Source organism: Carassius carassius, chromosome 12, assembly GCF_963082965.1.
Source record: "Carassius carassius chromosome 12, fCarCar2.1, whole genome shotgun sequence".
In the NCBI taxonomy this organism is placed as follows: domain Eukaryota; kingdom Metazoa; phylum Chordata; class Actinopteri; order Cypriniformes; family Cyprinidae; genus Carassius; species Carassius carassius.
The window spans coordinates 2,912,999-2,936,403 of NC_081766.1; the positions used below are offsets into that span (position 1 = coordinate 2,912,999).

General features: G+C 40.1%; 1 protein-coding gene across 2 annotated transcripts in view; it reads right to left on the reverse strand.

The window, feature by feature from the left end:
* Positions 1-20,814, reverse strand: part of LOC132154470 (CUGBP Elav-like family member 5) — a 152,143-nt gene extending 131,329 nt beyond the window's left edge. For both annotated transcript variants that reach the window (XM_059563035.1, XM_059563034.1), the window contains exons 1-2: positions 20,384-20,814; positions 6,708-6,790 (exon numbers count right to left, since the gene is read on the reverse strand). In XM_059563035.1, the coding sequence (XP_059419018.1) occupies positions 6,708-6,790; positions 20,384-20,750 (450 nt within the window). In that variant the 5' untranslated portion in view covers positions 20,751-20,814. The remainder of the gene's footprint in view (positions 1-6,707; positions 6,791-20,383) is intronic.
* Positions 20,815-23,405: the final 2,591 nt, after the last annotated feature.

A 23,405-nucleotide genomic window follows, 5' to 3' on the forward strand; every position in this document is an offset into this window, starting at 1 on the left:
AGGTTCCATACACCATTTGACCAATACATTTCCATGATTTGTCCAGTCGTTTATGATTACTGAATGTTTAAAAAACATTATAATAAGATTGCACAAAACTGATTTCTAGCCAATATATAATGAGCTAATATATTTTTATATTGGATATCTTGTAGTGCTGGTATTCTGCTCTTATCTATCTATCTATCTATCTATCTATCTATCTATCTATCTATCTATCTAGAAATTTCCATGAGTTTCTAGGGTTTTACTAAATTAAACTTTTCCAGTGAACCCCACTTAAAATCCCCTGATATTTCCAGGTTTACCACGACTGTAGGAACCCTGCATTTCATATTGACTATTAAAAAAATTGGAAGAAAAATAAATGAACAAGGATGGAAAAATTACAGGCCAGATGTCAAGCTAGCAAACGTGCCATCAGCGGACATTCATATGTATTTCTCCGGCCTCTGATCTCATTTTACAGTGTTATTTTATTTTGAGATGAAAAATAATGGCCTTTCTGTCCCAACTGTCTAGTAATGTCTTGCGTAAATGCAAAACAAGTGTAAGACTCGCTGTTTCTCGGTCTCTCTCATCTTCCTCCTCTGACCTCTTGAGCCCCAATGCCTGCTTTCCGCAGACACTTAATGGAGATGCAGGAACTCTCTGTTCAACACACACACACACTCAGAAGTGCGAATACATGCCTAAGGCCGTCAACATGACCCTTGTCACCCTGTTTGCATATACCATCTCTCTTTTTACTTTCCTTTCCTCTAAACTTGATGCACCCCAGCGTATTCCTGCATATATTACTCTATTCATCTTCCACCTCCCTCTATTTATATTCTTTTGCACTCCGTCTCTCTTCTCTTACTGCTTCCCAGACATCTCTCTGATAAATACCCTAGTTATGAATTATATTGTAGTTCTTGTGGCTGAACCAACCAGAGCGCAATAATTCCTCATAGTACAACAATACAATCTGACAACCCGATAGAGCTCTTAAATAAAAGGAAAGAAAGAAAACGGCACAATCACACACCATAAATTTCCATCAGACTTTTTTGTCGTGTCGTCTGAATTCATGGGAAATCTGTGAATTATACAACAGGGTTGACTAGGTCACACCCTTGATAACAATACAACATACATTAATCAATATTAGTATGTGATTAATATATGTGATATTCATCTGTTTTGCATTAAATCTATTAACTCAATTACAAATGCTGTTTTAGTTGAACCTGCGTACTGGATTCAAAAATCGCAAAAAAATCCAACAATTCATGTTTACGAGTCCCTAAGTTGTTACAAAGAACACATCCGAGCACAAATTTGTTGGTTGGTTAGGCAAAGTTTGTGAGCTTCATGATGATTTCATTCATTTTAAGTTTGATAAAGGTGGTTAGAAGTAAACAAGATATTTCTCTTTGTTTGGACAGTTTTATCAGGTTTACCCTCATCTAAACATCACGTAAGAAATAAAAACTATAAAATATAACTTACAATCCACACTGAAAGTAAAAGTGAAGTATAACATGGCACAACACCATTACATTAGAACATTGTATTTTATAATAATATTATTATGAAACACTACTGTTCAAAGGTTTGGGGTTGTTAAGGTTTTATAATGTTTTTGAAGAAGTCTCACCGTAACGATTACAAACTTCATATTCATGGGAAGAAGGAGGCGGGAACCGGCGGACAATCAAATAAGATTTAATAATGACAAAATAAAGACAAAACAGCGCATCAGCCCCTCACGGACGACTGACACGCACAAATAAAAAGCAAACACAAACTAAAACCCAGGCCTGGTCCTCTCTCGTCCGTCACTGTCGTCTCTCCGATTTTATATCCCTCCATCTCCTCCGTGGGACTCGAGACCGGTGGGTCGAGCAGGTGTCGCTCATCTCCAATCACTCCACCGGCCTCGCTCTGTTCCCACGTCTCTCGGCCCCGCCCCACTCATCACACTCACATGCTCACCAAGGATGCATTTATTTAATAAAGATTTTAGATATTTTTTATTCTTACAATTTAAATAACTGCTGTCTGTTTGAATATATTGTAAAATATAATTTATTTATGTGATGCAAAGCTGAATTTTCACCATTCAGTGTCACACAGCATCATACAGTCTTCAGTGTCACATGATCCCTCAGAAATCATTCTAATATGCTGATTTGCTGCTCAAGAATCATTTTCTATTATTCTCAATGTTGAAAACAGTTGTGCTGCTTAATATTTTTGTGGAAACCATTAATTTCATCCCCAAATGACATCACTTGCTGCTTAATTGCATTGCATCTGATTAGGAAAACGATGCCAATTGTCAAACATCTGGTTCGGTGTGACTAATGAAGCCCAAACTAAATCTTGCAAAACCAAATTTACCAAAACCCTTTGTCCCAGTCCCAGAACAGAATGAAAATCAGCTAGCCAAAAAAACAAGCCAGTGAGTGACAGCTGTTTCCTGTTTCTAAACCAGTTCAGGTGTCACATGACTGACTGTTATTCCACTGACACCCCGTCTGCTGCTGAAATAGGCTCTCCAGCCTAAAATTATGCTCTACTGCTCTCTTTTACAGTGACCCCACTCCAAACATACACACACACCTCAAAGTAAAAGTAGCTCATTCCTTTTTAAGACAACCAGTTCTATAATTGGGCTCCATTCAGACACATTCAGGGCTTATAATATACATCTTAATCTGAAAATAATGAAAAGTATTATAATAATTTACTGTGCAGAAGGATCTAATAATAATAATAAATACTGCAAAATTACAATTTAAATAGGTTAAATAATATAATTTGTAAAAAAAAAAAAAAATACAATGTTAACAGACTTGAAAGATCACCACTATTAATAGGCCAGCTGGGTTAACTTCTAATTTCTATCTGTGATGTTGATGCACTGTAAAAAAAAAGAAAAAAAGAAAAGAAAAGTTGACTTAACTTAAAACTTTAAAGCACAACTTTTTTTTGAGTTTACTCAACTTTTAAACTAAGTAGTTCACTTAACTCAATTCAATGAGTAAGGTCACATGTCTCCCAACTTAAGATCTTTTGTTCAGCTAACTGAGTTTTTATAGTTACAAAAACGTAGAAAATTATGTAATTTCAACTTTTAATGTTATTTTCACTTGACTTAATAAAGTACGTTCAGTTGACTAAAAATTAAATTAAAAATTTGTTTTTAAACAGCATCACAGGGTTAAAAAAAACTACAACATGCTTGATATTTTGGTCCAGGTTTTATTTCAATCCAGCAGCAACACATTGGTAAATTTGGCCATACTCATTCTTAAAAAAGTAATTAAATTAGTAGGCAGAAGAAGAACAAGAAAAAAAAAAACATTCAAAGTGCTATCTCATTCAACCGGTCCTAAATACTTTAAATGTTCTATGTTTAACATTTTAAATTGTTAACACAAAACATGTTATAAAACAAGTTATTCACCGTATCCACCACAGTTAGGGTGAGGCTCCTTTGTCTGTTCGGTGTTGGCGCACTTCATTGCACATGCGCCAATTTCATAGTCGTTACAGTGCGCATGCTCCAACCTCCAACCCAACTTGTATGCTTGTTAACTTGCATTTACAAATTGAATTTACAAGTAATACTAGGTTGGTCCAACGATCTTTTCACTAGTTAAGCCAACATTTTTGCATTTAATTGTCCAGTTAACTAAAATATAATCATTAGTCTAACTTTTTGTGAGTTGGATTTTTTACAGTGTGTAAAATGTGACCTGGAAATGTTCTTGGTAGGTTTCGTGAGATTCAGCTGTGTGTGTATCTGTGCATAAGTTACAGAAGTGCATATACTGTATGGATGTATTCATATTGTGCTTTTCTACATCTGTGTGTGCGATCTAACAAGGTTAATGTTTGTAACCTTTACATAAATCTACTGCTATCCTTTTCCAGCATTGTGTTTTCCAGTAGCTGGCTCACGGCAGCGATAGACCCCACGGGAGCGTATGAATGTGCAGCCACATGTCTACTCATGACAGTCCAACATGAGCACACGAGCCAAACAAACCCTATAGCCCACCTCTGATTAACTCATGCTACATTCCCAATGGAAACCACGTCATCTAAATATACAACTCCATTTCTACACATACACTCTTAAAATAAAGCTTCTTTACTAGCATTGCTGGTTCTGTGAAAACTTTTAACATCCATGGAATTTTCCATTTCACAAAAGGTCGTTGACAAGGTTCTTTAGCCTTTTACCTTTTACAAAAAATTGTTATTTTAAGAACTGTTCCCTGAACCAAAAATAGCTTTTCAATGGCATCACTGCAAAACCCCTTTTGGAACCTTTACTGATAAAGGAAAATTATAATTCACTGAAAGTCGTTTCTTGCCAAAATATGAGTCCATAATCCATAATTACACTTCATCTCCTGCTGTCCTCTCAAATCAAAATCCTTCTAGTTTTGCTTTGTTTTCACTTATCAATGGTGCTTGAGTTTTGCATATTTCTCTCATGACAAGACAACTTTTCACTGGAGAAAGCAATATTATGGACAAAAGAATCATATTATAGCCAGAAGCAATGGTTTTTTTAAGTTAAAAATGCTCCAATAGTGGATTTGTTTTGTACAAACATGCAGCTTTTCACTTCACAAGACATTCATTGATGGAATGGAGCGGTGTAAATTACTTGTGAATTATTGTGATGTTTTTATTAGCTGTTTGAACTCTCATTCTGACGGCATCCATTCACAGCAGAGGATACATTGGTGAGCAAGTGATGCAATGCTACATTTCTCCAAATCTGGTGAAGAAACAAACTTGTCTATATATTGGATGGCCTGAGGGTGAGTAAATTTTCAACCAATTTTCTTTTTTTGGGTGAACTCTTCTTTTAAGAGTGTAGAAAAGAGAAATCTCTTCAAGATCACAACTGCACTTTAAAGTTTAAAGAGGTTAAATGTAGCTCAAACTGATACAAAAAGCTTCCTGTGAAAAAGACACCATTAATCTCAGTATATCTGCTATATCTTCACTGCTCTGCCATCATGCACACAACATTAAATTAGCAGGGGATTTCTGTGTGAGGTTAACTTAAGCAGACTGACAGCACAGAGCAAAAGGCATTAAGAAATATAACGTCTAACATCTGCCACACACAAGCTTCTGATGGACCTGTTTGCCCTCGGAATCAAAGACCACCAGACGTTACAGGAATGTTACAGAGATTAAAATTTGAGGAGGAAAATGGACGCTTCCACTACTTTCAGTACGATAGTTTACCCCCAAAAATTAAAAGTCTACCAACTTCTACTCACTTATACCTTTGTTACACTCTGTTAGCTTAGATCATTTAGAAGTTTCATCTGGTCTTGTTGAGATATATAGTTGAGTATCATCAGCATAACAGTAGAAACTAATCGCGTGTTTTCTAATAATATTACCAAGGGGCAACATATATATTGAAAATAGCAGAGGACCTAGGACAGATCCCTGTGGCACCCCTTTTTTTACTGGTGATAAATGAGATGACTCCCCATTTAAATAAACAAAATGGTAGTGATCGGACAGGTAGGATCTAAACCATCTTAAAGCCTGCCCTTGAATACCCGTATAGACGGTTTCATCGGGCGCACGCGCCTGGACCTAAGTTAACTTCCGGTCTGTGTTGTGTATATCGGTCTGGCTGCAGTGCCTTCTACAAACGCAGGTAAAGTCAAGGTGATGAGTAGCCTGAAGTTGGGGTCAGGTGGTTGTGCTGCGGGATGTGTTTCCCATACATTTATTTATTTTTGGAGACTCACCACAATTTTAAAACTGATCGATTTTCAAAAAGGCTTCGTTGAATAAACATGAGTAACGTTATGTACTGCATGTTTAATAATAATTCCTTACATTTATATGTTTAAATATCAAAACGAGGCACAGGTGTTTTTATTTCGTTGTATTTCTGAAGGAAGACTTGCATGTTATATGCCTGATAAAGCAGCGTGTGAGCGTACCAGCTCTGCTTTGTTTACAACTGTTACTGGGGAAACCTCTATTTCTCGCGCTTTATGTCTATGCTTTAAAACATCTCCTATTGGCAAAGAATGAATTTGCATTTTCATTAAGTCCGCCTGATCCACGCAGCAAAATTTTGTTTGTTATCAAAAAATATCTACTCTAGAGGGACTTGGCTGTTGTTATTGATTCTATTTGGAAGTCTACCGGAAGTTAAGTTAGGTCCGCAAAAGCGCGCATGCGCAGTAACGTTTGTTTATGTTGTTGCCGTTGAAACCGTCTATAGTTTGTATAGTTTTTTTTTACAATGTAAATAATAATAATAATAAAAAATACTATTTCAATCTTTCTACTTCAACATTTAACGTATTATTCAATTTATTGCTGGCCATTTGTTTCTTTGTAATTATTTGTGAGCAATTTCTGAGTAATTTTTTTTTTTTTTGTGCATTTAAGTAGATTTTAATGAAAAGACTTTGAAGAAACATGCAGTGATTTTTGGGTAGCGATTCCATTTTCATTCCAAGCCTTCCTACAAATATAATCTTGATTACATGTTGCAAAAAAATGGAAAATACATCTGTAGAACACATAAGAACCAGAAAAACAGTGTCATTTGAAGTTGTTACTGAACTGTGTTCAACGGTTAGACATTTTGTGCCTGAAATAGATGAAACAAAAAGCCATTAGAGAAATACAGAGAGAGATCAAAAGAGACATACCCCTGGTAGAGTCTTCTGTTCATGCAATGCATTCTGGGCTTTGATGGCTGATTCACGAGCGCAGTAGGTGAGGAACGCGCAGCCTGTAAAAATGAGACGAGAATGAGATACAGAACTGCACACACCTACTCAAAACACACACGCACTCATTCTACGTCCAAAGAAATAGTATTGTAATTTATGAGTAATAGTATTAATGATTTTTGACTTAGAATTAACATACATTTACATCTGTTTTATTTATTAATTTAGCATCTGCTTTTATACATGTATTACAAATGAAGGGCATCACAAGCAATTTGTCAAAGGAGTCAACAATATACATAATGTCAATTTTAAACAGGGCCGTAACCACCATGGACACTGAGAGAAACAACAGAAAGAGCAAGATAAGATGTAAATTGCAAATCATTTAATAAAAGTGAGCTTTTTTTTTTTTTACGATTGAAATATTAAATGACTGACAACTATATCCAGTGATGCAAACTACTCAAATTTTTCTCAAATATGGCCATTTTGAGAGAGAGACAGAGAAAGAGAGCTCTGAGTTTAGTTTGTTAACACTGAATTATGGCTTCTACAGAAGCATATCTGCAAGTCTGCAAGTCTGTCTAGAAAAGTAGGGTGGAAAAAGTAATTTGAGCTACTTTTGTCATTGAAATGGTAAATTTGTCCTAAATTGCCTTAATTCACCCTATATATACACATTTGGCGAGCAATCAACTGATTAGGCGGATTTTTAATATAGCATTTAAAACCCTGAATAATCTTTATTCTGTCTAGCAAGTTGGCTTTGTGTTAATCAGAAAGTTTGCAAAAAATATTTTAAAAAGGTCAAAAATAATTAAAACTTTGTTGAGGCACACTCCTTTCTATTCAGCCTCTTTTCTAAATACATCTTCACATTCACTGTCAGCCTTTCCAAAACATTACGACGCAAATAAATGAATTATATTCTGAATTAAAACTACTGCATTTCCCCTTGGAGCCAGCTCTCGAAGTTCAGACAAAGAATCCAAAGGAATATTAAAGCAGTTTGGAGCGATCAGGAGCATTCCCGACAATTGTTCTGACAGCGATATTTTCATAGCTTCAGTGTAATTGGCTTTTAATTATTGCCGTTATAGGAGCAGTAGTCTAGTGTAACCTGTAAACCTTAATTAAACCAGTCACATTCATATGGACCCAAACCAACCCTCTGATTGAAGCCACATGTCCGGAGCGAATGGACCACCTCAGGTAGAACTAATCACACACACACACACAGGGAACGGTGTTTAGAGAGAGCAGAGAGTGTAACAGCTCTCATATGTATTCAGTTTGCACACCTGTGTCCATTCAACAACAATATCACGCTATAATACATGAACACTGGCACAGCATACTAAATCAACACAATCTCATTAGCAGCCCATCCATGCCAGAACAGATTAAGTAGGTTGTAAAAGTAGTTTAAAGACCCAATGAATCTGTTTTGACATTGACAGTTTACTATCCTGCATTGAAGTACTGTATTACCTATTTAAATTGGAAGCTAAGCTGGAACATATGAAAAAGGCGGCAACACTTTGCAATAAGGTCTTATTAGTAAACGTTAATTAATGCATTAATAGAACAATCAATTACGCTAAATGACAAATGTCCCTAGGGCTGCACATTTTCAAAAGATAATAAAACTATGTAACTAATAAATAACTAATACACTTTAGATATTAATATATTAGATTATATTCAACTTTATTGTCATTGCACATGTGGGTACAAGGCAACGAAATGCAGTATGCGTATGGTTTTAAAGTACTAATATGTACCTTTATGGTACTAACATGAATTATTTATGGGCAAATAAGATGTACCTTTTAGCTTTTGCACCTTACCAGGCCAGTAGCTTTGTACCTTTACATACTGTACTGTTTTATACAGTTATATTTTAATACAGTAAAATTTTAAAATGTCATTACAATTTAAAATAAATGTTTTCTATTTGACTATATTTTAAAATGTCATTTATTCCTGCGATGCAAAGCTGAATTTTCAGCATCATTACTAGTCTTCCGTGTCACATGATCCTTCAGAAATCATTCTTATATGCTGATTTGCTTCTCAGAAACATTTATACTTATTATCAGCATTGAAAACAGTTGTGCTGCTACATACTTTTCTGAAACCATGAATATCCGGTTTCAGTCAGAAATTAATCACGCTAAGTAAAATGGATTGCAAATGGCATTCCATGTAAAACTTAAGTGAAACAAGCAATCAAAGTCTTGATTGGGTTCATTGGGGACAGTACAGCACAACTACAGCGCTTACATAAAGAAACACCGCCTTTGGCTTTATACACCAGAGAATTACATGCTGGCTAATTTAAGATAGAGACAGATAATTCAGGCATTGTTATTCTGTGCATCTGTGTTGTATCACGCTCGGATCAATACATTCTGGGAGCAGAAAATGACCGTCATCTCCTTATCATTTTCCATTAAAATCCCCTTTTGTTAACATTTCATCACAGGCTGGTGGGAAGGAAAAGAAAGAGGGAGAGAGGGAGGGAATAAAAGGGAGACAAAGTAAAAAAAAAAAAGGTTTTTGTAGCTCAATAAAAACAACTTAATCTCGGTTTGCTCCCAAACGCTCCAAAAACAGGCCACACTGCATTGTGGGCTATAATTTACATTGAAATCTCTCCATAGTAGTAATTACATTTTCTCATATAAAATACATGAGGTTATTTCTGAATTAAATGACTCTATTGGCAATTATTTATGGGAGTTTTAACTCAACCAAATAACTTCAGCATAAAACAGATTTAGGACTGGAATAAATTTAGATGAGTGGCAGATATTTTAACCAAAATCTACACTGGTTGTGATTTAAAGCCTTATCATTAACCAAAAATGTAAATCTGATTGCTTAGTAAAAAAAAAAAAAACACTTCAGCAAGACACATGATTTGAAGACTGCATACCGTTCTGAAGATTAATATTAGGGTATATTATTCAACATATTAGCAACTGCATCTCATTTGTCTGAAGCGTAATGAACTGTCCACACAGAGATCATAAATGTTCTCAGAAATGTGGTCCACTCACAGGTTTTTTTATCTTCACATGTTGGAAAGATAATGGAATGCAATTACGGTTGACTTCCTACCCTCCATTACCCTTACATTAAATAGCCATTACATTATATGACTTTATCTTTATATACAGCGTTTCTGTCTAAAAGTGTAATTGTGACTTCATTTCTCAGAGCTAAGATCTACCTTCTTTTCTCTGAGCATTTATACACATACTGTATATGCTCGCTGTACATATATAGAAGCTGTAATTAAATATATTGTTAACTTATTTACTTTAAATTCATGCTTTTTCAATAACATTCGAAAAGATTTTGGAACTGTCACAAAAGAGAGCAAATTCTTGTGTCCAATGAAAATGGGCAATGATATGATACACTACTGATCAAAAGAAGTGCTCACCAAATCAGAAATACGGTAAAAAAAAGTATTATTGCAGTTAAAATGTTTTCGGTTTGAATATATTTTAAAATATAATTTATTCCTGTGATCAAAGCTGAATTTTTAGCATCATTCCTCCAGTCTTCAGTGTCACATGATCCTTCAGAAATCATTCTAATATGCTGATTTGCTGCTGCTCAACAAACATTTATTATTATTATTATTAATGTTGAAAACAGTTGTGCTGCATCAGATTTTTGTGTAAACTGAAACATTTTGTTTTGCACGATTATTTGATGAACAGAAATTTATTGGAAGTAGAAATGACTGCTGGACCATTTGCGTGATGTCTCATTATGTGGACAGTGCTGGCACAAAAATAATAAATATAAAAAAGATAAGTTGTACCTCTGCATATCTAAATATAACAACAATTTATGACAATAACAAATGCACATTCAGAGAATCATCATATTATAGCAATCATCATACATCATTACAGCAATCATCAGCAATTCAATGCAAATGAATACAGCATTTGGTCCATTTGAGCTTATGACACTATATATGCAGCAATTTGTATGTGGAGATCAAGTGAAAACAACACTGCACTGACTGTCACATCTACAGTAGATGAGGGGAATGATCTTCTATAAGTAATCTTTCACATGCACTAATAAAGACTTCTTCCGCTACCTGTGTCTAAGTTTACCGTAATAGAAAAAGGATTTCTCCTAAAAATAACAGTTCTAATTCCATAGATAGACTATTTTATGCTCTTCTGCTGGTGCATTAAAGTATCCCAAAAATGTGAAGATCTGAAGGACCTATAATGTAACAATAGGATTTGGATTTTGAAGAGGAGACGTACTTTTAAATGCATTTAAAAGATATTGTATTATAAAATAGACAGAGAATGTTAGACATAGAGAATCATGACTATGATACTTCATAGTACAGCACACAGTCCAGGTTCATTACCAAAACAAAACCAATATTCCCTATGACATATTTCATAATCTGACAACATGCTAAACAGTCATTACCTCAATGCTTTACCTCACTGTTCAATTTTATGCTGTCATTGAGTGACATTGTTAGTCTGAACAACAAGCTTTTACGCACCTACTCGCACGGCACGATCCAGGCATTTATTGACATCCCTGATTTAATGTGTGCATGTGAATGCGGGTCAAAGGGAAGCCTATAAACATGCTGCCTGTGATGATTAATGTTTCCCGCTGTGGCTGTTTTCAATGCATTGCACACATGCACACACACACACACACACACACAAATGCACATCCAATCTCTTCATAAAAACTAGTTGATTTTGATGAGTTCATTGTTTTCGTGTTGTAACAAAATTATATTCCAATAAGCATAAATATGACTAACAAACAAATGTTGGGTAAAATAGGTCTTTTTAATTGCATACTGACCCATTTTATGGTCTGTAATCTTGGATCGTTTGTTGCAATGCATTTTGAAATTGCCTTAAGGGCACATTTTTTTATGCTGCTTTAAAATTTGGCCAAAATAAGAATCTTAGAAGCAGCACAATTATACCTACACAGGCAACAATTTAAGGCATCATGACAAGTAAAATATCCACCATTTATCACAGCTTTTCATGCATAGTATACCTAAAAATGCTGCCTATGTAGAAAAAATGTATAATCTTATACAGCCTAAAGAGGTTAGCTGGTCTCCCAGTCTAGCCAAACTGACTAGCCTGGTCTGTTTAGCTCAGGGCTTTGGCCTAGTCCACACGGACACGGGTATTTTTATAATCAGAGTTTTTACTCCTGCGTTTAAAAAAAAAATCCCGTCCACATGAAAACGCAAAAACGTGCTATCAAACGCTGTCAAGAGCATGCCACACCAGCAGGCGGCGATATAACCCAAATTGTAAAGTCACCTTGGCCAATCAGAAGCAGTAAGCAGCGCACAATCTGACGTCAAACACAGCGGATAACGGCGCACACTCTGACGTCGCAAGGCAAAAACCCCGGTTATACTGTCCACACGACAACACTGCAACCGGCGTTTCTGAAAATGCTCACCCTGGCCGTGGTTTTCAAAAATGTTCGGTTTCGGTGCCCTGAAACTGCGTTTTCGTGTGGACGAAAGGCCGAACCGCGTAAAAAAAGTCACGGTTATAAAAATACCCGTGTCCGTGTGGACAGGGCCTTTGCTCCAACCCCAATCAAACACACCTGCCTGTAGCTTTCTAATGATCTTGAAGACATTGATTAGCTTATTCAGGTGTGTTTGATTAAGGGCTGGAGCTAAACGTCTCTAGGTTACGTATGTAACCCTAGTTCCTCGAGGGAACGAGACGCTGCGTCGAAAGCGCTTTGGGGAACGCGTCCAGCGTACGCGACTCTGAATATCGTGTGTAATCAGTCCAATGGAAGGGCGTGATGTCACCGACGTGGTGACGTAAGCGACCAGGAAGCTATAAAAGCACGTGCCATGCAGCTGGCGTCAACTTCGAGTACCAGCAAGCGCCGGCAGGAGTGCCGGGGGTATGGCTCCGAGACGCAGCGTCTCGTTCCCTCGAGGAACTAGGGTTACATACGTAACCTAAAGACGTTCCTCTTCAGGAACTCGAGCTGCGTCGAAAGCGCTTTGGGGAACGAGTCCTAACACCGCCAGACTACCAAACCCCTGCCTGGTGTGTATCCGAAGAGTACAGCTCAGGACAGGAGGACAGAAGCGCCTGGAGTGACTGGCATATTTAGGCCATAGAACCTAACAAATGTAGAGGGCGTGGACCACCCCGCAGCGTTGCAGATGTCCAGCATGGATACACCTGCTAAGAAGGCCTTAGAGGCCGCCATACCCCGAGTAGAGTGAGCCTTGGCTCCCGACAGCGGGGGACGACCAGAGGACTCGTAAGTAACGTTGATAGCCTCGACTATCCAACGACTAATAGTCTGCTTAGAAGCAGGAGAACCCCTCTTGGGGGGACCGTAGCACACAAGCAATTGGTCATTTTTTCTCCACAGGGCAGCTCTGTGGACGTATGCGTCCAGTGCTCGAACTGGACACATACAATTTAGCTTCGCCTGGTCGGGCTCCCGAAAGGGAGAAGGACAGAAGGCCTGCAGCACTACAGGTCATGGTGTAACAGAGGGAACCTTGGGAACATATCCCGCTCGAGGGTAAATGAACGCTTTAGTCATGCCTGGTGCAAACTCAAGATAAGAAGGGGCCACAGAGAGGGCCTGAAGCTCTCCTACTCTCCGCACAGAGGTAATAGCCAACAGAAAAGAGGTTTTAAGTGTGAGATGTCTGTCTGAGATATCTTGAATAGGTTCAAACGGGGGTTTGCACATTGCCTCTAACACCACAACCAAGTCCCACGGGGGAACACGGCACCGTACTGGAGGTCTCAGCCTCAGTGCACCGCGGAGGAAACGTGTAACTAGGGGGTGTCTTCCCAAAGACTGACCGTCGAGAAGGGCGTGGTAGGCCGCAATGGCCGCCACGTAGACCTTCAGAGTAGAGTGGGTCAATCCTGGAGAGAGCCTAGCCTGTAGAAACTCCAGAACTGCACCAACTGGGCAGTTTGCTGGGTCTAGCTGGCGGTCTCTGCACCATGAAGTGAAGAGCTTCCACTTCAGGGCGTACAGTTTCCTCGTAGAGGGAGCTCTGGATTGGAGAAGGGTCTCAACAACCTCAGTTGAGAGACCGGCTGCTAACAGTTGTGCCTCCTCAGGGGCCACACCCACAGCTTCCACAGCTCCGGGCGAAGGTGAACTATCGTGCCCTGCGCCTGTGAGAGTAAGTCTGTCCTGATCGGTATCTCCCACGGAGAGCCGTCGAGGAGCGAGACTAGATCTGAGAACCATACTCGGCACAGCCAGAACGGGGCTACTAATACCAGACGGGCCCTGTCCCGGCGTACTCTCGCCAGAACTCCCGGGAGCAGAGCGATAGGGGGAAAAGCGTACAGACGAAGCCTCGGCCAGGTCTGTACCATAGCGTCCAGTCCCAGAGGAGCTGGATGAACTAGAAAGAACCAGAGGGGACATTGTGACATCTCCTGAGTCGCAAAAAGGTCTACTTGAGCCCTGCCAAACACTCTCCATATCTGATCTACCACCCGTGGGTGAAGTCTCCATTCCCCGGGCCTCGGCCCCTGCCTCGACAGTATGTCTGCTCCCATATTTAACTTCCCAGGAATATATACTGCTCTTAATGAGAGGAGTTTGCTCTGGGACCACACCAGGATCTGGTGCGCCAGCTTGTACAAAGGGCGCGAACGCAGACCTCCCTGGTGGTTGATGTAAGAGACCACTGATGTGTTGTCGGTGCGCACCAACACATGGTGACCTCTCAGGTCTGGGAGGAAGTGCTTCAGTGCACGATAAACTGCTAGCATTTCTAGACAATTGATATGCCATGTTAGATGGCGATCGCTCCACAGACCACTTTGGACGCAGCTGCCATCAGACCCAACAATCTCTGAAATTGTTTGACAGTGAGTGACTGGCCTTCTTTGACTCTCTTGACTGAGATGAGGATCGACTCGATACGAGCAAGGGACAATCGTGCCTGCATCGCGGTCGAATCCCATACTACGCCTAGATAGGTGGTTCTCTGAACCGGAGAAAGTACACTCTTCTTGACGTTCAGTCTCAAACCCAGCTCCCCCATATGTGCGAGAACGATATCTCGATGTCGAACCGCAATCTGCTCTGACTGAGCTAAGATCAACCAATCGTCGATATAATTGAGAATGCGGATGCCCTGCATGCGCAGGGGGGCCAGAGCCGCATCTACACACTTTGTGAACATGCGGGGTGAGAGTGCGAGGCCAAAGGGAAGTACTCGATATTGGTAGGCTTCGCCCCCGAAAGCGAACCTCAGAAACTTCCTGTGTTGTGGAAGGATGGAGATATGAAAATATGCGTCTTTGAGATCTATCGTGACAAACCAGTCCTCGGACCTGATCTGAGCTACAACATGCTTGATTGTGAGCATTCTGAACTTCAGTCTCATAACTGAACGATTTAAGACCCCAGCACTGGCAGGGTAGTCGGCTGGATCGGGACGTCCATGAGGCAGACCCTGTCCCTCTCTTTCATATCGGACAGGGTCAACCATAAGTGCCTCTCCGCAGCCACCATAGCTGTCATGGACCGCCCAATCGCTCGGGCGGTCTCCTTGGTGGCGTGGAGGGAGAGATCAGCGGTCCTTTTTTAACTCAGAGATATCATGGGACTTGATCTCCTCTCCCTCGTCTAGCTCCTTAAGCAGGTCGGCTTGGTACGCCTGTAACACCGCCATGGTGTGCAGACACGCACCAGCCTGACCTGCAGCCACATACCCTTTGCCCACCAAAGCCGAAGTTGTTCTTAGTGGCTTTGAGGGCAATGCCGGGGCCTTTAGAGACGATGCCGCGCCAGGGGACAGATAGCTCGCGAGCGTCTGTTCCACCCGGGGCATCGCTCTATAACCGTGCTCTCCCATCCCCACTACATTTCCATAGTAATCAGACGAGGGGATGTAGAGGCGGGCCGAGAATGGACGTTTCCACGATCTGGCGATCTCTTCATGCAGGTCGGGAAAGAATGGAAGGCCCCGGCTGGGAGGTGGCTGACTCGCGCGCAGGAAGAGTTCATCCAGCTTGCTTCTCTGCGGTTCAGTTGACTTTTCGGCGGGCCAATCGATGCTTAATTTGGCCACCGCGCGAGTAACCACCTCTAAGAGCTCCTCATACTGTAGCGAGTGGGGTGGCGAATCCCTATCGAGCGACTCCACATCGACCTCCTCGGAGGAAGAGAGGCGGAGCATCGATCCCTCACCCTGAGTGGAAGGAACCGCTGTGCGTGCTTCCGACTCTAGGGATTGGGTGCCGGATCTGGCAGAAGTGGAAGGAGATAGGGACTGGCCCGTCTCCATTCCCTCCACCAGATAGACTTGCGAACCCCACGAGTGCAGCCGCCGTTCTGCCTCGGCAGAAGCGGGACCAGCACCGCTTTCGCCTTGCTTTTTGGCATGTCTAGGAGCTCTTTTAACTGGACAGACAACAGTAAATAAGACTCACAAGACGGACAAATGACATTCACACACAGAGCGCTTGCTGAAAGACGCGAAGCTGACGCCAGCTGCGTGGCACATGCTTTTATAGCTTCCTGGTCGCTTACGTCACCACGTCGGTGACGTCACGCCCTTCCATTGGACTGATTACACACGATATTCAGAGTCGCGTACGCTGGACGCGTTCCCCAAAGCGCTTTCGACGCAGCTCGAGTTCCTGAAGAGGAACTCTGCAGGACAGTGGCCCATAGGAAAGAAGTTGCCCAGCCCTGTATCCAGTATCCTAAAAGATACTTAATATTAAGTAATATTATAAATTTTACTGCACTGATACTATTGGATGAGAATAAAACTGAACTAAATAAAGCAGGATAATGACTTGTTTCACTGAGTATTTGTTTCATAACTAATGAACTTTGCAACATCAGCACTGTGTTTGAACTGAATTGAATCAACACTCAACTGACTTGATCTGACACTATTGCCTTTTGTAGAGCTGCTTTATAGCTGAAACTGTGTTTATTTAATAATTTTATGAATTGTGCACTATTATTGAACTAAACTGAATCAACACTGAACTGAACTGAATAATACTAATAATTTCTGTAAAGCTGCTTTATGATTGAACTGAGTTTGCTTCACAACTAGGGTGACCATATGCGCCATTCATACGGGACATGTCCCAGCCAGGATTTTAATAATGCCTAAAACATCCAGAGCAGTTTGACCAATGACATGCAGGTATTGTACATAATCGACCAATCGTGGGGCTGCGTGTGAGAAGGTGAAATCTAGAGGGAACGATCAAAGCAATGCAAATATGTGCACGTGTTTGTTGGTTGATTGACTTGAAGCATCGCTGCGCACAAATCCAAAAAGAAATAAGTAAATAACAAAGTGCGCCACAATGCTTCAAGTCAAATGAACGAACAAACACGTGAAAGCGATTCGAAAGCATAAGGAGCCGTCTGCTCTGCTCTTTACAGCTCTCATGAATGTTACACGATCAACGATCAACCTGCACAGTGCAAATAGCCAAAACCTGGATATTTTAGGCAATATTAAAATCATGGCTGGGACGTGTCCTGTATGAACGGCGCATATGGTCACCCTATTCACAACTAATGAACTTTGCAACATTCACACAGTTATTGAATGGAACTGAATCAACAATGATGTAAACTAAGCTGAATAATGACACTGTTGTCTTTTTAAGTCTGTTTTACAGCTGAAACCTTATTCATTTCAACTGACAAATTGTGCAATATTAACACTACTATATTCATGTTTATTACTGTGAAGCTGATTTTGTAAAATATGTATTATATTACAAAGTGCTGCATAAACAAATGTACCTTGACTTGTCATCTGGTCTGGCTGGGAGACCAGTTAAACCAGTGTAAAACCAGCTAAGTCCAGTGAACCACATTAGGCCGACTTAATGCTATTCTTTTTAGCAGGGCTGTGAAAACAGGTAATTGAAATGTGCATCTAATGCTGTTTTCCATCGATTTCACCCTCTGCCTATTGTGGCAGGTCTTGCACTCATAAGGCACATTTCATAGCAGTAATTTAATGTCAATGCAAATGATAATCTAACAGCACTGTACTAATAACATCCCACTGAGATGGCAGTCAACAGAGAGCATGTGTGTGTGTGTCTGTGTGTGTGTGTTTGTGAGTGTGACAGGCCTCCTACATTGATTCATCCTCCCTCACGCACCCTCCTATGAGCATAAACCATTATTCATTTGTGCAGTGTGTGTGTGAGCATGTGTGTGCCTCTGAGCATGACAGAAAGGAGGAATATTTTGAGCAGAAGAAGGAAGGGGGACGCAGATACTCAAAGAGGAGTGCGTTGCTTTAAATGGGTTTTTAAATGAGTTCAGTTAACATGATGTTTGTCATGAATTAGAGGACTTTGTTTTCTTTCACTAATAAATGAAATAATCACAGAATACCTGTGCAAGAATCTGTCTGTTCTAGCACTGCTCTCAAATCAAATTAGAGCTTCAGTCAAGTGAGATGATCTCCCTAAGACAAAAGAGAAATCGAGGAATGCAAGCTCTTTTACTATTACAAATATTATTCTAAGGTTATTTAAAATCCAGTAATATATACAGTATTGTACATACTCTATTAATGCAATTTAGATTCAGTTTTAATCCCGCTTAGAAAGAACAAGTAAAAATGAGATTGCTTTAGTATCTCTTTTTTTCTCAAATGCAAAATGAGACTTTAGGTTTATTTTTATCCTGAAAAAAAAGACCCCATTAATCTCACATGCATCTTCTAGAATTTCAAACATTTCTCATCAATTTCTTCCACAACCAAATGATCTGAGAATCTTTCCACACACATTTTATAGTTCTACACAATAAAAATTCCATAAGGTTTATTTTGCAGTGATGAAATAGAAGAACAATTTTTGGTTCCCCAAAGAACCGCTCAGTGACCTTTTGTAAAATGAAAAGGTACCATGGATGTTAAAGGTTCTTTAATGAACCTTCAATTACAATAAAGAACCTTTAGTTTTATTACACTCTTATTTTTATGAGATTCAATTTACTTAATTTTTGATGAAAGAGTAACCTCTAACCATTTTTTTTATATTCTGGCCTACCATTAAAAAAAGCATTACTACAATCCATGACAAAATACCTACTTCCTAAAGCATTATGTCCTAATTTCTGTTGGTGCATTCATTTGGATGAGGTTTTGTTTGGGAATTTGGAAAAATAATGCATTGCATATACATGCTCAAATAAAATGCTCAAATGCCAAACAAAGGAAAATTAAACCTTTAGTGTGTTTAGCACATAAAGGTACACATTTTACTGTGAATGAGAAACCTCACACCAAATGTTTCAGTTCACATAGTGAAGAACAGTGCATGTCGCACACTTAGTATGCATCATCTGCAAAAATATGTGATGATACACAAGGGGGAATGACCATGGTACATCCAGCATCCTTTTTGTTGTCATGACATGGGTGAACACGAGCAGAAAAGCACAATGCAAGAGAAAGATAACAAGACAGATCTATCAACATCAGATGGGTCTGAATGACATCTGACAGCATGCATTGATGGAAATCAGTTGCAGTCATACTGAGTGTAGCTCAATGTAATGTGGGACAAAAAAGGCCATGTCTACATGCAATAGAACAAAGTTGATGCTTATATTTTAAGTAAACAATAATGTTTATATATTCACAATTTGATATTACATATAAATGTTAGCAGGTGCACAGGCTGAACTAGCACAAAGAGAAATAGAAATGAGAAATAGACCATGCTACTCGAAAAAGAGTGATAGAGGTAGGTTTGAATGGCATCTGACAGCATGCACTGATGGAAATCAGTTGCAATAGTGACTGCTTAAAAACAATGTGAGGAAGGGAAATGAGGGGAAAATGAGAATACACAGTGTGTATGATGAATACATGTATGTGCAACAGAAATCTGACTTTTAGATTTTGAGTAAACATTGAGCATGTTACCCCTAAAAAGTGAGAGGTAGGTTAAACTGACATCTAACTGCATAGACTGATGAAAATCTGTTGAAATAATTAGCAGCGCAAAAGGTCGTGGGTTCAGTTCCCAGGGAACACACATACTGATAAAAAAAAATGGATAGCCTGAATGCACTGTAAGTCACTTTGGATAAAAGCGTCTGCTAAATGAATAAATGTAAAATATAAGAACAGGGGTAGGCCACACGGTGTAAGGAACAAATGTGCATACAATCTTATGTTTATAAAAGTTATAAACACCAATATAAACACATATTTGTATTTTTCATGAGAACTGTTAACCAGGTGCGCAAACACAAAACATTAGTGTATTGCGTGAAAAAACAGACCATGTTACTCTTAAAAAGACTTCGGTCCGAATTCCGTGAAAGCATGCTGTCAGATGTCAATCATTTGTAATCGTGCTGGCCGTGGTAGCCTACATATGAGAGACCAGGAGGAGTACAAAATAAAACCAGGCTCTGTGCGTATAGAATAAATACATGCGCAACAGAAGAAAATTTATGTTTAGAAGTAAGCAGCGGTGAACAATAACGAGGCAACATAGTTTTAGCTCGTAATGCATTTTATAACAGGTAACCCATGTTGGCCAAAGCCCTCACCAGCCAATCAGAAGCATCATTACCTTTGTGCATGCCTGTGTAACGGTCCTTGAGGACAGTCAGTTCGTGGATCTTTCCAAACTGTTCGAAAAGAGGTTTGAGGTCCTTCTCCTCCAGGTTGCGCGGGATCTGTCCTATAAACAGCTTGATGGCATCCTGGTCTTTCATGGTGCCGTTGTCGGGGTTGATGGAGATGGGCTCTGAGCCGTTCATGGGCTTAGGGAAGGTGATGTGCGCGTACTGGGGCTGGTGCGGGATCAGGAGCAGTGGTGCCGCTGCCTGGCTCGGTACCGCCCCCGGTCCAGAGAGGAGCAGGCTGGCGTGGGCAGGCTGAGGATGCTGCAGAGGATGCTGCTGCCTCCTCGCTTCAGTCTGGGTGAATCTAGCCATTCTGCGCGCGGCGGAGAGCTCGGTAATAGTAACAACATACACACGCACACGCGCTGGGAGAGAGTACGCGCTCAGCTGGAAACGCGCGCGACGCTCTCTTTCTATTCGACACATGTCACGCTCGCGCCCCCCGCACCTGATGGGAGGAGGAGGCGATGAGAGCCGAGCGCTGTCACGACTCACATGCGCGGACCCGTACCGCCACCTGCCGACCAATAGTCAACTGTAGGCTACTAATAAATACAGTACTACTCAGATATTTTAGTTTTTTTTATTACTTAAATTCACGTAGGCTATATGAAACCTATCAAACAAAATCATAGTTTATCAGACTGAAAAAAAATGGGATTTACTTTGAACATTATATTTAGTCATTTAGCTGATGCTTTTATCCAAAGAAACTTATAAATAAGACAATTTTCCTTCTGAAATTTCTAATAAATTTCACAATAATTACAAAGAGACAGCAATTAACATTGAATTATATAGAAAAGTCTGAAGTAGAAAGACTAAAACTATAATGTCTTATAAAATGTGTAAAATGCACGTGTATGACTTTCCGAGAGAGAGCGAGAGAGAGCGCGAGAGACTGAGATTTTTTTATTTTTTATTACAAAACTTGAAGAAACATACAGAAACGGGGAAGCGAGAAGAATATATTCCAGTAAGCGATCAAAGATAAGAACATAAACCAAATATTCTGGTTTTGCATGTCAAATTATAATATCATCAATACAAAAGTCCAAAACACCTTACATTCTTAAGAAAAGCTGCTAGGTAGCTTTGACACAATCCAGGGTGTGCACAGCTGAACTTCACGAAGTACACAGCACAGTCTTGACGTCACACACAAAGCGATAGGAACTGCTATACGTCAGCCATATTGGAGTAGTCAGAGCTGGTCCGTTTACTCTTAAGAGCAAGGCCCTTGTATGTTTGCAACTGTAGTTAGGCTGGACATGCATGAATGTATATCTGCAGTAGACTTAGGCAGATGCTTTTTCTAAACTATACAACAAGATGAAGCCAGTAGCTAACAATACATTTAAAAGGGACTTTTAAAAACATTAAAACACAAACCAACACATTCTTACCGGTGACAGTTTGTTCAGGTTTTTACACAGGGGCGCTGCACAATATCCGGGACCTTATGCATAGGCAGTCCTAATGGCCCCCCCTCCCCTTGAAAATATATATTCCAGACTTTTCGAGGGCCCTCTCTTCCTTTGAGGCCCTGGTAATCAGTACTGGTTTTACCCCCAGTCTGACACCCCTGTTTTTACAACATTTGAGTCTTTTGAAATAGTTTATGCACATCTATGTGACAACTCACTAGAGTTACAGCATTTGGACTGTTTGTCCTGCAGGACGGGAGTCTGATAGAGAGAGAGTGTGTGTGTTTGCAGGTGTTTGACTGCCCAGAGGAGCTGAAGGCTATAGACAATGGCTGAGTGCAGTGGTTCCCAACCTTTTTCAACTCGCGGCCCACACAACCACACACATATGTTTGCGCGGCCCACTTCAAAAAAAATTAACTGACCCCTCTATTGTTGGGTTAATAACTTCGTACTCAGAAGCTAGATTGTTAACTGTATTTATTGAATGAACTAGGTCTGTGCGATATGGACAAAAAAAAAAAAAAAAACCTAACGCGATTTGATCAATTTTGCGATTGTGACGCACCGATATGCTTTTACAGTCATAAATTCATTCAGGATTAATTTGAAACATATTTCCAAAAGAAAACCAATTAGAGCTTTATCAAAACGTTGTAACGTCTCTTGAACAGACATAAAGTCAAAATTATCATTTATTACTTATGGCAAAAAAAAAAAAATAATTTTCTTTTTTGCCATGCATTGTTCATGGAGCTCATTAATTGTAGCGGTGCCTCGGGTGTTTGCAGTGTGTATACAGTAGCCTATGCGGTCAGCAGCGAGAGCGCATAAATATAACGCGAAAGCACATTAAAATAATGCACGAGCGCGAATCTCTCTGTTCGCACGCAGATTTCCCTTGCGCTGTCACAAAACCAGACGTAGCCTACTTGCTCAGATACACGTTGCTCTGCGCGGAGAGAGTGCGCGCACTTAAACTGCGCCCTGTGCACTCACAATTCTCTCTATGCTCATGTGTTAGATATTTTCCCACATTTTTATTTCTAGCCTTTTACCGCGTGCAGTGTGAACGCTCTGATCCGTTAATGGGCTCGGAAAAAAGGCGCATCACAGACAGTGTGTGAACCTGGAGTTAGGCATATGCCCAGTCTGTTCTGTTCTCGCGCTAGGCGCAATGCATTCTGATTATTGGATCGGATAGCATACTGCGGGAGGTCAGGGCCGCGGAAAATCGTGCTATAAAGAGATTTAAAAATCGCGCAGGCTCAAATCGTGATTTTATAACGATTTATTTTAATCGCACAGCCCTAGAATGGAATGGCAATGAACAGAAAATAATTGGCGGCCCACCTGCAATACCACCGCGGACCACAAGTTGAAAACCACTGGGAGGATCAGGGAGTCGCTGTCAGGATAGTCTCGGGAGACAGAGGTAGGTGAATTCAGAACAGTGATTTATTGAACGATATGATATGTACAAGTGCTCGGTGAATCCTTATCCTCAAGTGCAAGGTGAGACTCCATAGTTCAAATGCGG